Source organism: Gracilinanus agilis, chromosome 1 (assembly GCF_016433145.1).
Source record: "Gracilinanus agilis isolate LMUSP501 chromosome 1, AgileGrace, whole genome shotgun sequence".
NCBI classification, from domain to species: Eukaryota; Metazoa; Chordata; class Mammalia; order Didelphimorphia; family Didelphidae; genus Gracilinanus; species Gracilinanus agilis.
In genome coordinates, this window is record NC_058130.1 from 343722785 (window position 1) to 343737975 (window position 15191).

The following is a 15191-nucleotide window of genomic DNA, read 5'->3' on the forward strand; positions in this document are numbered from 1 at the left end:
GGGGGGGGGGGGGGGGGGGGGGGGGGGGGGGGGGGGGGGGGGGGGGGGAAGGGGAAAGTAAGAACATGAATCATGTAACCATGATAACTTTTCTAAAAAATAAAAATTATTATAAAAAAAACAGGCACGTGGCTTCATTTTCATAAATGGCTATCAATAAACCCTTTAAAAGCCTAATATTTTTAAATCTATCCTTTTATATTAATTTTATTTCTTACAAGAAGGTTAAAATAACCTGAAACTGCCTAAACAAGTAAACATTTCATCTTTATTGTGATAAGAAATAAGTAGCCAAAAGCAATGTTGGCGCATTTGCAAAACATCACAGAGAAATGTAACAGAAAACTATGGGCAATTCAGTCACCAAAAAGAAATTGAGAAGCATAGTAAACCTAATGCATCTAAATCTTGAAAACATTATCTAATTTAGAGGGCTTACAGACAAATGAAATCATAAAAGTTAAGACCAAAACTGCCTGAATTTTCCTTAATTCCTTTTTTAATGAAATGAAAGACCAGGAAGAAAAAAAAAGGATTTTAACCTAGGAAAAGATGTCACTAAACAAGGAAACTCTGGAAAAATATATAGCACCTTTAAGCCTTGAAAAGAAAATGAAAAAAAGAGATCAGTGAAAGACAGTTTAAAGATCAGAATAAGGAAATGTATATCCTTAGGATACATGGAAGGAGAAAAAAAAAAAGAAGAGCCTCATAAAGAATAGGTGCTTACCTCCTTACTGGTTGCCCTCACATGAATTGTACCCAGAAAGGTCAGGAACCAATCCATTTCCAATTCCTCTTCAGCATGGACTATTACTGTTTTAATGTATTCTCTAACAAAAGTTCCAATAAGACATGATTCAATGGTGCAGTGACTAGGCCAGAATTCAAATCCTGTCTCACCACCTACATAATATTGGGCAAGTCACAACCTCCCAAAGACTGTGGGTCATCATTGGAAAATAAGGTTGATTCAGATTCTCTTCTAATTCTACATTCTATGACTGTGATCCTAGTTTCCACTTAAAATTTGCCTTCTACAGTGCCTTAGAAGCTGCAATCAATCATCCTTAGCCAGAGCCAAAACTATACACTTCCCAAAGCAATTATCCCTACCCAGCACAAGGAAGCTGCTAAAGAAAGAAAAAAAATAAGGGGTGAGAGAGTGTCTATGGATTAAGGAATCAAAGTACTAGGTAAATAAAAATTAAAAGAAAAATACATTTGTCTCAAATCAATACTCAAGTATTTGGTAATACTGCTACAAACTCCTAATACACAAACAACTAAATCAGGGCTTCTTAACCCTTTTTGTGTCATGGTCCCCCTTTGATAGTTTAGTGAAGTCTTTAGATTTCTCCCTTAAATTAAATTAATAAAGTAAAATACGTAAGATTACAAATGAATGGCATATTAGTGTAAATGGGACACTATTGTGCCATAAGAAATAATGAGGATGATTTCAGAAAAACCTGGAAAGACCTATATGAACTGATGCAAAGTAAAATGAGCAAAATCAGGAAAATACTATACACAGTGAAAGCAATTTTGTATGAACACTTATGAATGACAACTATTTTTAGCAATACAGTGATCCAAGACAATCCTCAATGAATCTTGATGAAAAACCCCTCTGCCTCCAGAGAAAGAACTGATAGAATCTGAATGTAGACCAAAATATACAGTATTTCATTTTTTTACTTCACTTTTGTTTAGTTCTCTTTCACAAAATGACTAATATGGAAAGATGTTTTACACTATTATACATGTAAAATCTATATCAGATTGCCTGCTGTCTAAGGGAGAGAGAAGGAAAAGGAGGGGAAAAGGGTGAAAATTTGGCTAAATAAAGGTTAAAAATTGTTTTCATGTAATTGAGGAAAATAACAAAAGATTACTTTTTTTAAAAGATTACAAAGTAAATCAATCATACTGATAGTTATCAAAATACTTTAAAAAGTTCATGGACCCTGGAATAATATTTAAAAAGAATTATTATTCAAAGAAAGAAATGGCCTATTTGTTCACCATGGGCATAAGGGTTAACGAAAAAAGGGATAATCCACATTCTGGTTGCTGTTGTTTAGTAATTTTGAGCCCTGTCAGATTCTGCACGATCCCTTTCAACGTTTTCTTGGCAAAGATATTGGAGAGATTTGCCATTTCCTTCTCTAACACATTCTATAGAGAGTAAACTAAGGCAAACAAGATTAAGTGACTCGCCCAGAGTCATACAGCTAATAAGTGTAGGAGGCCAAATCTGAACTCAGCTTTTCCTCCCTCCAGGCCCAGCACCCATCCATTTCACCACCTACCTGCCCGTATACTGTACCCATAATTTTCTCTTCCTTTTCATCACTTAAAAAAGTACTTCAACAGGCCACTAAAGGCTTATCTGTTTAATACTTAAATGCAATTATAAAATATAGTTTTCCCTATAGAAGAAAACTACTTGTCCATTCATTAGGGAATGGTTGAACAAATTATGGACTATAAATAAAATGAAATAGTTATGTGAAGATAGAATTAACTCTCCTTTTGTCTATTTTTAGTTAATTAAATCAAAAACTTAAAGTACCCCTACTTAGTAGCTAGCTAACCATTAGGTAAGAGAGATTAAAAGTCACTTACTAGTTCACACCCCCAAAAGCCAAAAGCACTGCCCCCCAATTTGAGCAGTGCTAGGCAAATTAAAAGAATGCAATTGAAAGGCAGGAAATGATGTAGAAAAAAGGGGTATAAAAGAAGAAACCAAGATGGTCTGGGCCTCTTGGTTTCCTTGGTTTTGGAGAGGCTGGTTCCTTGGACAGACTCTTCCCTTGGATTCTGTGTCAGTGAGTAGAGCTGAAGACACCATCAGGACTTCTGGCTGAGGACTACCGGGAAATCCATGTGGAGATCAGGACTTGGGGAAGCCCCTGTCAGGGGCTGAGCCAGACTTCACCAGAGCAGCACTTAGAGCTAGGAGACTAAGACCAGGCTTTGTCTCCTTCATATTTCCCACTTTCACTACCTCTACTTGTTGTAAATAAAAGCTGCTAACAGTCATTTTGACTTAGAAGTAAATATTTTAGAAATGGAGACCACTTTTATAACTCTCATATTGAGTAAAACATAATTTAATGTTTACAGTTAGGTCTCCATCAGTTAGTATAATGAATCCTATGATAGATTCATTGAAGACTATATTGCATGTATTTAAATTCATACTATTCAAATTATGTAATAACTTAAAATATAGTAACTACTTCCAGCCCAATGTAAACATACAGTGAGAAATGAAATAATGGGACAACTTCATAGGATTCATTATAAGCACAAATAGGAATTTGGCTGAGTTATTTTGCCACAAGCAGTGAAAAAAAAAATGATGTATTTAGAGAAACCTGGGAAAATTTATAGGAAATGATAGTTAAGAGAATAAAACCAAAATAACAATTTGATAGCTGTGTAAAGAATATCAATGTTGAAAGGCTTCAGAACGTAATCAATTTACTGACGATCCATCACTCAGGAGGACTAATGAGGAAGTATGCTACTTACTTACCTCCTAACAGTGAAGTGATGGATCTAAGGTTCAGAATGATACATAACTTCTGGAACATCTCAAATGCTTGAATTTGCTTTGCTTTATTAATTAATTAATTATTAATTAATTGTTACAAGGACTGTAGTTTTCTTTTTTTTCACTTGGAGGGGAAGAAGAGGCATTAAAGAAATTATGTTGCATAAAAAGTCATTGCAGGATTTTTTTTTTAATGCTCAGAGGAAAACAAGAAAGTTCAGAAGGAAATAGACAAGCAGGACAGCTTTGCTTTTAAAAAAGTAAGTTAAATTTATAATATGCTTTCTTAAAAAAACTGTATATAAGATTAGCATTTTCATATATGATCCTTTTTCTATTCTAATTTGTATATGGAAATGTTCTTTTGCATTGTTAATTAACTTTTTAATAAGTTTTTTAAAAAGAAAACTTTGGTTATTTCTAAAACAAAGTGTTTTGATATTTGCAAAAGATGTGTAACTTCTCACCCACAATTACAATCCATTAAGGTCTTACTATGTGCCTAATACTGGTGTTAGGTATCATAGTGGCTGTTGCAACATTTCCATGGAAGTGAAATTTCACCAGATCCCATTAGTCAATATGAGTACTCTTCCAGTAATACATACAGTTCACAATGCCTGTACTTCCCATCCAATCTGACTCTGTCCTTATTTCCATAACTCCCATATAAAGGATCTATCCAAAGTTTCAGAGGTTTTCCTGTAGTTCTGTCATTAATTTCACAGGGACTGGCTTTTCCCTGTATCCTCAGTGCTAACCACAATGCCTGGGACATAAAAATGCTTAAAATGCTTGATGATATCAGTCAAACAATCCTTAGTGTCTTCTAAATGCAAGATAAGCTGACATAGTAGAAAAAAGTCCCAGATCTAAAGTCAGGAGACCCGGATTCAAGTCTCATTTCTGATACTTGCTTAGTTGAAACAACCATAGGAAAAAGCACAAGGCAGCATGAATTAGTGTTTACCAAACAGAAGACCAGAATCCTGCCCCAGACATGAGCTATATGACCATGGGCACTTGGCCACTTGAGTCAAAAGTTCCTCATCTATAAAAGAAGAGGGTTGAACTCATTGAATTCTAGGAGCACTGCATTTCTGATCCTATGAACCTCTCCGAGACTATTTCCTTATCTGTAAAATGGTAATAATAATTTCACCACCTCAATGTTACATACTCTTATTTTATAAACTTTAAAGCACTACAAAGTGAATAATTCCATCTTAAAGTTATCTTAAAATGCTATTTCAACCCTTTTAAGAATGCTATTCTTTTTTTAAAAAAATCCTACATGAACTAAGTCAGAAGTTTGGAGACAGAAGAATTCTTAGGGACCAAATGCAACCTCTACATTTTACAGATGAGAAAAATGAAGCCCAGCAAAGATAAGAAGACTGGCTAACTTGGTTCAGTAAGTTAATGTTAGAGGCCAAGCTAAAACCCAGGTCTCATGACTTAGGCAATCATAAACTGAATGGAATCTGGAGAGATTTCCTTTATACTTCTATATTCCAAGTCTAACTATATATTTTTTTGAATCTTTAAAATAACAACCTACAATTAGTAATAAGATTTTAAGACATGCTGAGAACTTTATCTTTTTTTCTAAAAATGTGTTCCTTTTTAGTGTTTGTAAATGGAATTAACCAAGAACCTTACAACTTAAAAAACTTTTATACAAACATTCCAAAAACCCTTGAAATTGAAACAGTTTTGGTACAAGTCAAGAGTACTAGATTTTGAATCAAACCAGAGAACCATACACAGATTTCGAGCCTACAACGGTCCATGAGACCATCTAGTCCAACACCGACTTTTCACTTTGGAGGAAACAGATACGAGAGAGAAGTTAAGGAACTTGACCAAGACCCTGGGTTTCGAATCCTGCTACTACTATCTGTGGTGACTTTGGGCAAATCATTTATCTTCTCTGGGTCTCAATTTCTTACCTATAAAGGGAAAACACGTTTTGGTTGTGGTTGGTGGTGATTTAGGGGGAAGGGAAAGGAGGATGGTTATAGGACTAGGTGACACTCATAGTGAATTGGTCAGGAATTTTTAGATAATATGAAACAATAACATTTGTGAAGCGCATAAACACAGTGTCTGGAACCTAATAAGAACTTAAGAAATGCTGTTTGACTGATTGGTGGGTCAGGAAGACCCAGTTTCAAATCTCCCTCGTAAATCAGCTGTGTGACCACCCAGGGCAAGGAAGTCTCTAAGCATACCCGGCCTCAGTTTGCTCATCTGCAAAACGAAGGAGTTAGTACCCCAGATCCTAAAGTCTCGTCCAGCTCTAAACTCCCTCCTTTTCCTCCCACCACACCCCCCCACCTCCCTCCAGGAACCGAGTATGAGTTCCCCCCCCCAACCGGTAACCTGCCCTACTGGTCCCAATCCGCTCTTATTAGCCTTCCCAGCTGACGAGAGACCCTTCCCAGGAGCCCCACCTAAGCCACGACTGTCACCTTCCTCCCTGCCCTTAACTGCCCCCAGGACCACGCTAAGAATGCACCTCCCCTAAGCCTCAGTTTCCTCATCTGCAAAATGGGGGCGAGTCCACTCGTCGCCCTCTCCCTAGGCTCCTCACTTTTTCAAGTCGCTGCTGAAGAGGCCGAAGGCGCCCGCGGGGGACGTGGCTGGGGTGGCTTCCTGGCCCAGCTCAGGCGCCTCGCCGCCGGCGAGCTGATCATTGTACGAGAGGCTGTTGCCGGACATGGCCTTGGCCTTGCCCTCGGCGCGCGCACGCTGTCCCGCTCTCTTCTTGGCTGCCGTGGGTCCCGGGCTCTCCTCCGTGCGCTCCCTCCGCACTGGCTCGGAATCGCGTTCGGCCCTAGAGACCTCACCGGCTCCTTCAACCGAAGAGGCTCCCGGAACAAAACTAGTTCTGGGGCCGCGAGGTTCGCGCAGGCGCCGAAGGTCTCGCAGCAAGCGCAGGAGCCCGAAGGCCTGGCTCCAGCGCATGCTCAGTGCAGACAGAGCCTGGGCCAGCTCCCCCTGCGGCTTCAGAGACAGGCTTGCAGCCCTCCAAACCTGGGTTTAGTCGGACAAAGTGTTTTTATTTCCTTAAAGAATGTTCACCTTGTGGTTTGGGAAAGGTTCTGGGTGGGGAAGATTTACTTTGGAAATTTTTTTTTTTATCCTACTTAAGAGCCGCTCCAAGTTTTGCACTCTGTAAGCAAATTTGCTTTTCCCCGAAATCCTTCTGACCTGCCTTTGATTAAATCTATTCCCGCAAATTGTTCTGCCATACTCTACATAGTTTTAAGAGTTTTGCTTTTCTTTTTTTCTTTTCACTGGGAATGGATGGGAAAGAAAATAAATCCTTGTTAATTGGAAAATAAAACCCACCCTCACTGCGTTGTCACTTAAGGCATGCTTTTCCTCTCTTGGACCTTTGACCAATGTTGCTTTATTTTTCTAACAACGATAAAATTAGTTTCCACATTCTCTGATTCTCTGAAATGACTGACCAACTCTTCTAGGGACCATGGCCCCAATGGCAGGTGCCATTATCACTAGGGACTATTTACTTTAAGTTCATTCCCTCTAATAGCCCTGAAAACTTCTGTCTTTTATCCTGTGTTTCTTATATGCACATAAGTGTGTGCATGTTGCCTCCCCCATTCGATTGTGAGTTGATTGAGGGTGAAGATTGATTTTGTCTATGCATTTCCAGAACTTGGAATTTTGTCAGCCCTTAATTAATTAACCTGTTGACTTTCTTCATGTTTCAGATCTTTTGTTTCTGCTTAGCATCATTGCCTCTCATCCCAACTGAATTAATAAATGTTGGTTGTCTAACAAAAAAAAATTAGTTTTCACTCTTTTTTCCACTCCCACTTTTCATAAATAATTCCAAACTCCTGTATTTCCACAAAGACCTTTACACTCCTCCTTACAGATTGCACCACAAACAGCTACAACTTGTTCAGAGAGTTTCTATCCTTGAGAACCCTCTGCAGTGAAGTTCCCAAATGTACAGGAGAATCCAATCAATCTCTCCCCAAAGTTCCCTTTCCATGTATGCTGAAAGTACTTTGTAAACCTTAACTCCCATATAAATGTGATGTGTGTGTAACGTGTATAGACATGTATGTGGTGTGCACATATATGTGTTTATATATGTACATGTACATGTGTGCATGTATATATGTTTTATAAAACCCCAAAAAATCAATACCTCACTTGTTGAATTTTTACCACCATGAACCTAACCTGGGTGGGTATCAAAATGTATTAGCCACAAGTTGGTAACTGATTATCTCCTTCCAACTAAACCACCTGGGTTTCCAGGTGATGCTAACGGTTTTTCAAAGGATACATTTTCACAATAACTCCCAGAAACATGGATACAAGAGTATCTATAGGATACATTTTAGTGAGACACTCCATATTAGAACCAGTAAACACTTTGTAGCTAACCTGCAATCACTATTCAACCTCCACCATATCAGTTAATGAGTTTAAAGTCAAGTTAATGTAAACTCCACCAGGTCCTAGGTTCAAATCCGGCCTCAGCCACTTCCCAGCTGTGTGACCCTGGGCAAGTCACTTGACCCCCACTGTCCACCCTTACCACTCTTCCACCTATGAGACAATACACCGAAGTTAAGGGTTTAAAATAAATAAATAAGGGTTTTTCTGGCATGACTTGTTTTTAATAAAGGCCATGCTGGAGCCTTGTTATTGCTGCTTCCTTTGCTATATGTTCACCAACCATCCCTTTAATAAAAGATTTTCATAATTTTTATAGTACTGGAAGTCAAATTCACTGACCTAAAGTTTGCTGACCTTTGAAGTCAGGGCTATATTTATAATTTTCTAGTATTGCAGTAGTTCACCCCATTTCCCTCCATTCTCATCTCTCAAATAACACTGACAATGACTGAGCAATCACACCTTCCAATTCTTTCAGCACCTGAAAATGGAATTCATTTGAGCTTAGGTGACCTGAACTTATCAAAGGTAATTAGGTCCTTGCTCCCATATTATCTCATTACTTAACTTAGGGTCATAATATCATAAATATAGAGCTAAAAAGGACCTTAAGGGTCATCTAGTCTAACCTCTTCACTTTACAGATAATGAAACTAAGGTTCAGGGTCACAGAAACAGTAAGTGGCAGGGCTCAGATTCAAACCCAGATTCTTTAACTCCAAATCCACTATTCTTTCTGCTATCTTGGGTATTCATTTGCTTTTCAGTTCTAGCCTTTCCAGTCCAACGACCATTCTCCTTGACAGAAAAAACAAAACAAAACAAAACAAAAAAAAAAAACCAGAAGCAGCTCAGTATTCTATTGTCATCAGCATTCCATTCATCCCAGGAAATCACACTCTTCTTTCTATGTTCTTTTCGTGAAATTTTTAAAAAAAGAAACAAAGAAACAGAAAGAAAACCACATTTTTATTGTCCTTAACTTTCTTGACACTGTTCTTACAGGATCATGCCACAACTTTGTATTTATACTTTATTGCCTACCCTTTTTTCTATTTTCTTAACAGTTTAACATATATAGATATTATTTCATTTTATTTTTACAACAACCTTGAGAAGTAGGTGCTATTATTACCTCCTCATTTTAAGATAAGGAAACTGAGACAGATAGTAGCTAGGAGACTTGCCTAGGGTCACACATCAAGTACATATATCCAGGGCCAATGCTTTATCCACCATGCCACCTACCTGCCTCTTCAGTGCATCTTTAAATGTTTTTTAACCATTATTATTAATATTTATATTCTTTTCATATTTTTCAGTGGAGTTCAGAGAGAAATGGTCCTGAAACAAGTAATTTTTTCTGCTATTATTCTTTTACATTTAATTTTCTGTGGGTCATTATACAGGGGAATAAAATAACTGCTTTTTTGTAATTAAAAAAGTATTGGGTTGTAAACTCACTGAAAAAATCTTTGAGACAATTTCAATAACAGATAGGATAATGGGGGATGATACATTGCACCAGGTCTCTATATTTCAAAAGCTTTTTGTTTCACATAACTTGGAAATTATGAGGATTTGATATGACTTGTTAAAAATGTGATTCTTAAATTTTGATGGATAAATTGTTATATCTGGGTGATAATAGACAATTGGTCTATATGACCTGTATGAGATAATGGTCTAGTTTCAAGACTATTTATTTGTTAAATTCTCAAGGATGTTTTGAAAATAATTGAGGTCTATGTTTGTACTAACTGGGATTTATTATCTATTTAGTTATGAAAGATAGTAAGTTACTGATGTAGAATTTCTAGTTTCTAGGACATATCTTACTAGGAATTCAGTAAGTGATAAGTTTTTGAATCCTACAAAGATGAGTTGCACAATTTCTATCATTGTCTAGCATTGATCAGTAAGTCCAGACTCCTTAAGTATACCTTTTCTATGATTCCTGCTGGTGATGAACTGATTCTACATTTTCATCATAAATGTTCTTTATTTCTATAAACACATCCAAATGACAAGTTCATTTTGTTTAATACTTCTTTGTCAATATATTAGTGGTTGAGGACACATGTGGACAGAAGGCCTTTAAATTCCACTATTGAGTCTTAGCCTTTTCAAAGGCTCAATGCAAAGGTTTGGATTTCATTCAGCAAATTTAATGGAGTTCATATACTCTCAATCTTTGTTATTACTTGATGATTTGTGTTTGTCAGAAAAATATTTATTTAAATCTTAATCCATTTATCATGTGTTCTCACTATACACAGCAATCCTCATTCTCCATATTTAATGAGGAAGTATTCCTCTTTCTATAGCTTCCTTAGGATAATGGATCCTGTGTTTCATTAACATTTTACAGGTTTTTGTTATACTTCAAATCCAGTCAATAATTCTAAGAGTTCATGTTAAGAAAAGACTAGTAACACATAAGGAGTAATTGTTGTAAAAAAAAATAAATGTTGTAAATGTAAATAAAAAATTGTTTCTCACTGAGTTTTGATTTCTGGTTGCTAGTAAAACTCCTTGCATACACAGCCATGGTTTTCTTGACTATCTACGGCATGCCTGGAGGACACCAAGAAGTATATTCATATCACCTTTATCACTGACTCAATTTGATCTTGGAATTCAAGTTTAAATTTTTCATATTCTATCTTTTGTCAGTATACACACTGCCTTATATTAAAAAGAAGATGGGGCTTGTGCCTAGGAGCAATCCTGTGGAAAATTTTGCTAGTAATTGATATGCCACTGTGAAGCATTTGAATCAATAATTATGGCTCTTATCCAGTTCTGACACTTTGTAGGTTGGCAGAGAATTTAACTTCAATCATATCCCTTGACATAATTGTTCTGTTGTTCATTATATTAATTTATGATCATATTAATTAGTTCATTATTGTATTAATACAGTCATACCTCAGGGATTTTGCAGGTTCAGTTCTAGACTATTGGGATAAAGCAAATATCACATAAGGCTAGTGACATTAATTTTTTGCTTTCCAGTGCATATAAAAATTATGTTTGTACTATACTGTTATCCAAGTATATAATAGTATTCTATCTAAAAAAGCAATGTACATACCTTAATTTAAAGATATGTTATTGCTAAATTATGCCAACTATCATCTGAACCTTCAGCAGGTGATAATCTTTTTGCTGGTGGAGGGTCTTGCCTTGATTGTAGCTGGCTGCTGACTCATCAGGATGGTGGTTGCTGAAGGTAAGGATAGCTATGGCAATCTCTTAAAGTAAGACAACAATGAAGTTTGCCATCTCAATTGACTCTTACTTTCATTTGAACATTTAGTAGCCATTGTAGAGTTATTAACTGGCCTTTTTTCAAAATTGTTGTGTTTTGGGGAATATGGAGGCCCAAAGAGAGGGAGAGAATAGAACAGCTAGTTGATGGAGCAGTCAGAACACATACAACACTTATTGATTGAGTTTGAAGCCTTATATGGTTATAGTTCTTGGCACCCCAAAACAATTATAATAGTAACATCAAAAATCATTCACTGATCACAGATCACCATAACAGATATAATAATTATGAAAAAGGTTGAAACATTTCAACAATTATCAAAATGTGACACAGAGACAAAATGTGAGCATGTGCTGTTGGGAAAATGATGCCAATAGACTTCACCAATGCGGGGTTACCACAAACTTCAATTTGTAAAAAATGCGGTATTGGTGAAGCACAATAAATCAAAGCATAACAAAATGAGGAATGCCTGTAGTGCATAGTATTTGTGTCCATATTTGAACCAACTTGCTTTTGGGTCACATTGGACTTCTTGCAACCATATAACGAACTTGAAATTTTCACATCCTCTTGTTTCAGGGGTTCTCTCTCACTACTGATTTTTTTTTTTGCTTTTTTTTGTTTTGAAAGATATTTAATGTTTACTACATTCTTTGCTCTGCACTGACTACTCATTTGACTTTTGTTTTTATTTGCTGAATAAGCACATCTAGAATTTATAATAGAATTTTTAGTTGTTTCCCAGATTTCTTTCTGCATGCTCATTTTTGATGCCTTTAATTGGATATCATATGCAAGTTTTTTACTTCATATACTAGCTAGATATTGATGTAATCTTACAATGACTTTTTGCAAGTCCTCAATAGTTCTTTTGAGTCCCTGCTACCATGGTGTTAATTGATGTTTTTTCCTATAAGTACTCCTTGATGATTCTGTTTCCTCTTTTCCCATTACCAGGGCAATGTCTATGGAATATGGGTAGGTAGGCATGTCCTGAAATATTTTTTGCAGTTTCTCTGAAGTAGTGGGGGGAAATGTATTCTTTCACAATAACTATAACATCAGTTGTTTTGTTTTTTTTAATTACTCTGCTTTGGTATAGTTAGTCAGTTGGACTCATACCACAAAACTCAAAAAGGTCTTTCCAAAATTCCTTTCTAAGTACGCCTGTCTCCTTTTCATAAATCATTTGAAACACTGGCATGGTTTTTAACATTTTGTTACCAGTAGAACTTCTTGAGTTTGCATTAAGTGGATTATGTTTTTTCAGTGACCTGAGATTCATCTTTCCCTTCTCCAAGCTTAGGATCCTCTTAATTTTAACTCTTATCTTTTCTCAAATATGGGCTTAGGAATAAAATTCTTAATTAAAATTGCCCTATATTTGTCTGCAATGGACTGTAGTATGAGTTGGTGGAAAGAGTTCGTTGTGGTTCTGTCATGTCCTACTGTTTGTGACCTAATTTGGGGTTTTCTGGCAATGATACTGAAGTGGTTTGTCATTTCTTCTCCAGTTCCTTTTACAGATGAGGAAACTGAGGCAAAAGGGTGGAGTGACTTGCCCAGGGTTAGACAGCTCATGTCTGAAATCATATTTGAACTCAAGATGATAGATCTTCCTGATCCAGGCCTGGCATACTATTTACTGTACCACCTACCTAGCTGTCTGGAGCAAAGAGTACTGTTGATGAAAAGTAGAATGAAGCTCTTGCCTTTAATAAGTAATATCTGCTTTAGTGGTCAGTGTTGTCTGCACTGAAGCATTTTTAGCATGATATTGGTATATTTCTGATTTGTCCTGATGATTCCTTCCTTCTTATTATACCCAAACATGAAGCCTCACTCATTGCTTTGTACTCCATAACAAGATGATCATTACAATGGTTTCTAGGAGGACCAGCCTACAACCCTAACTGGGGTGCTAACCTAATCAATGGTACCACCAAAACTCAATTTGCCAGCATTTCAGAGGTCTTGCTAGGGCTTGATAGCTTTTGAAATATTCTCAGGGAATGTTGTACATTTCTCTGATTAACATTCCCTTACTTTAATGAAATCTCCCCCTTTCCTCTAGACAAGCATGATGAGTTTGACTTTGATGTGTTTTTAATAATCATTATAATAGTAATTATTGTTATTGTCATCATTATCATTATTTTTTTCATGGCGGAATAGAGTATTGGACTTAGGAAGAATTTAAGTTTGAATTCTACCTATGACATTTACTTTTATTAATTATGTAGCCCTGAGTACCTCTCTGAGTCTCTATCTTTATTTTCTCATCTATAAAATGGGGATAATAGTATCTGTAATATGTATATATATATATATGTGTGTGTATATATGTAATAGAAATGTTGTGAAGCTCAAATAAAATAAGGCATTGTAAATCATTTTGTAAACTTTAAATTATATAAACATTTTTATTGCTAAAAAATCATTCTTTTCATCTTGTTCAATGGAACTCAGGTCTTTTTCTACAGTCCTGAAACAAGTCAGTAGCTTGCTATTGTTTTTTAAATTTAGTACTTTGAAAACGATTGTAGAGACTATAAAATGATATAATTTTTGCAGTTGAATGCAAATATTAGAACATGGGTTCATATTAGAATAGAGAGAGAAACTGGACCTGGGATTTCATTGATGAATGAAGACTAGTGAGATTTTCCCAGATAATACAAGTTGTCACTTCTCTATAATTTATAGTCTTAAAGAGTTGCTAAGAACACTGAGACATTAAGGGACTTGCCCAGGGCCCCAGAGCTGGAATATTTCAGAGGTCTAGTACTTAAGCTTGAGTTTTCCTAGCTTCACAACTCCTCTCTATTCAGCACTCCATGCTATCTCTCTCAGCTATTATTGTTATTGTTATATCTTTTGAAAACTTGGTAGCTTTCCCATGCATCACATTGTTTCTTTAATTTCCCCTTTTCCTCATCAATAGAAATATTTCTCTTTGTGTCTTCAAAATGTCATCTTTGACGGGTTAAGATGGCGGCAGAGTAAGAAGCAGCTCTTAACCTCTCCTGACCGAAACATACAAAACTCCTCAAGGGGACATAAAAACAAGTCCAGACGAACGGAGGAACCCCACAACAGGGCACAGCGTGGAAGGTACGTGGAATCGAGACATTTCCAGGCTAAAAAGGGCTCTCACTCACTCAATCGCGAGCTGAGCAACCGCCCCACCCCCACCCCCTCCACACTCACCTATAGCTCCGAACCCAGCTAAAAAGAAATAGAGCAAGTTTGGGGCACCCATCGAGTCATCAGCAGCTCCGGGACCTGTTCCTGACAGCAGCAAGACTTAGGACCCCATTAAGTCAAAAAAAGCACGCGAAATCTGAGCGCGCGCGCCGGAGCAGGATGCTGGGCGCGCAGAGTGCCGGCTGAGTAGAGGCGTGGGTGGAGGCAGAACTAAGCCTAAGTGGGGAACCAGTGCAGACGGGTGTACGACTGTGGAAGCAGCGCCCTGAGACTTGTAAAGAAACCTCCAGCAGAGGATCAAGCAAGAGGGCCCACCAGGGGGCTTGACCTTGGAAAAAACCAGAATTCAGACCTCAGGAGCCAATAGATTGGGAACAGACACTGAGCCCGAGGATAAAGCTGAGAAGCTGCTGGGCTAATGATGGCTACTCAGCATCAGCATCAGGAGGTTCAGAAGAGAAAGAATAATAACAAAAAGAAGAAGTCTTTAACACTCGACAGCTTTTACACAGAGAAAATCCAGACAACCGAGCAAACAGAGGAGGAGAACAAACAAGCATCCGGACCCTCCTCAAATAAGGAAAACTCCTCACAAGCTATGGAAGAGTTCAAAACTGAGATTTTGAGGAAAATGGAAGAGATCTGGCAAGAAAATAACAGTTTAAAAGGTAGAATCTTGCAATTGGAAAGTGA

The 15191-nt window shown here is 37.1% G+C and overlaps 1 protein-coding gene across 1 annotated transcript in view; it reads right to left on the bottom strand.

Annotated features, from left to right (window-relative positions):
* The window catches only part of AP3B1 (adaptor related protein complex 3 subunit beta 1), a 370907-nt gene extending 364483 nt beyond the window's left edge, over positions 1-6424 (bottom strand). The window contains exon 1 of the mRNA XM_044663208.1: positions 6162-6424. Coding sequence (XP_044519143.1) covers positions 6162-6289 — 128 coding nt within the window. The 5' untranslated portion in view covers positions 6290-6424. The remainder of the gene's footprint in view (positions 1-6161) is intronic.
* Positions 6425-15191: the final 8767 nt, after the last annotated feature.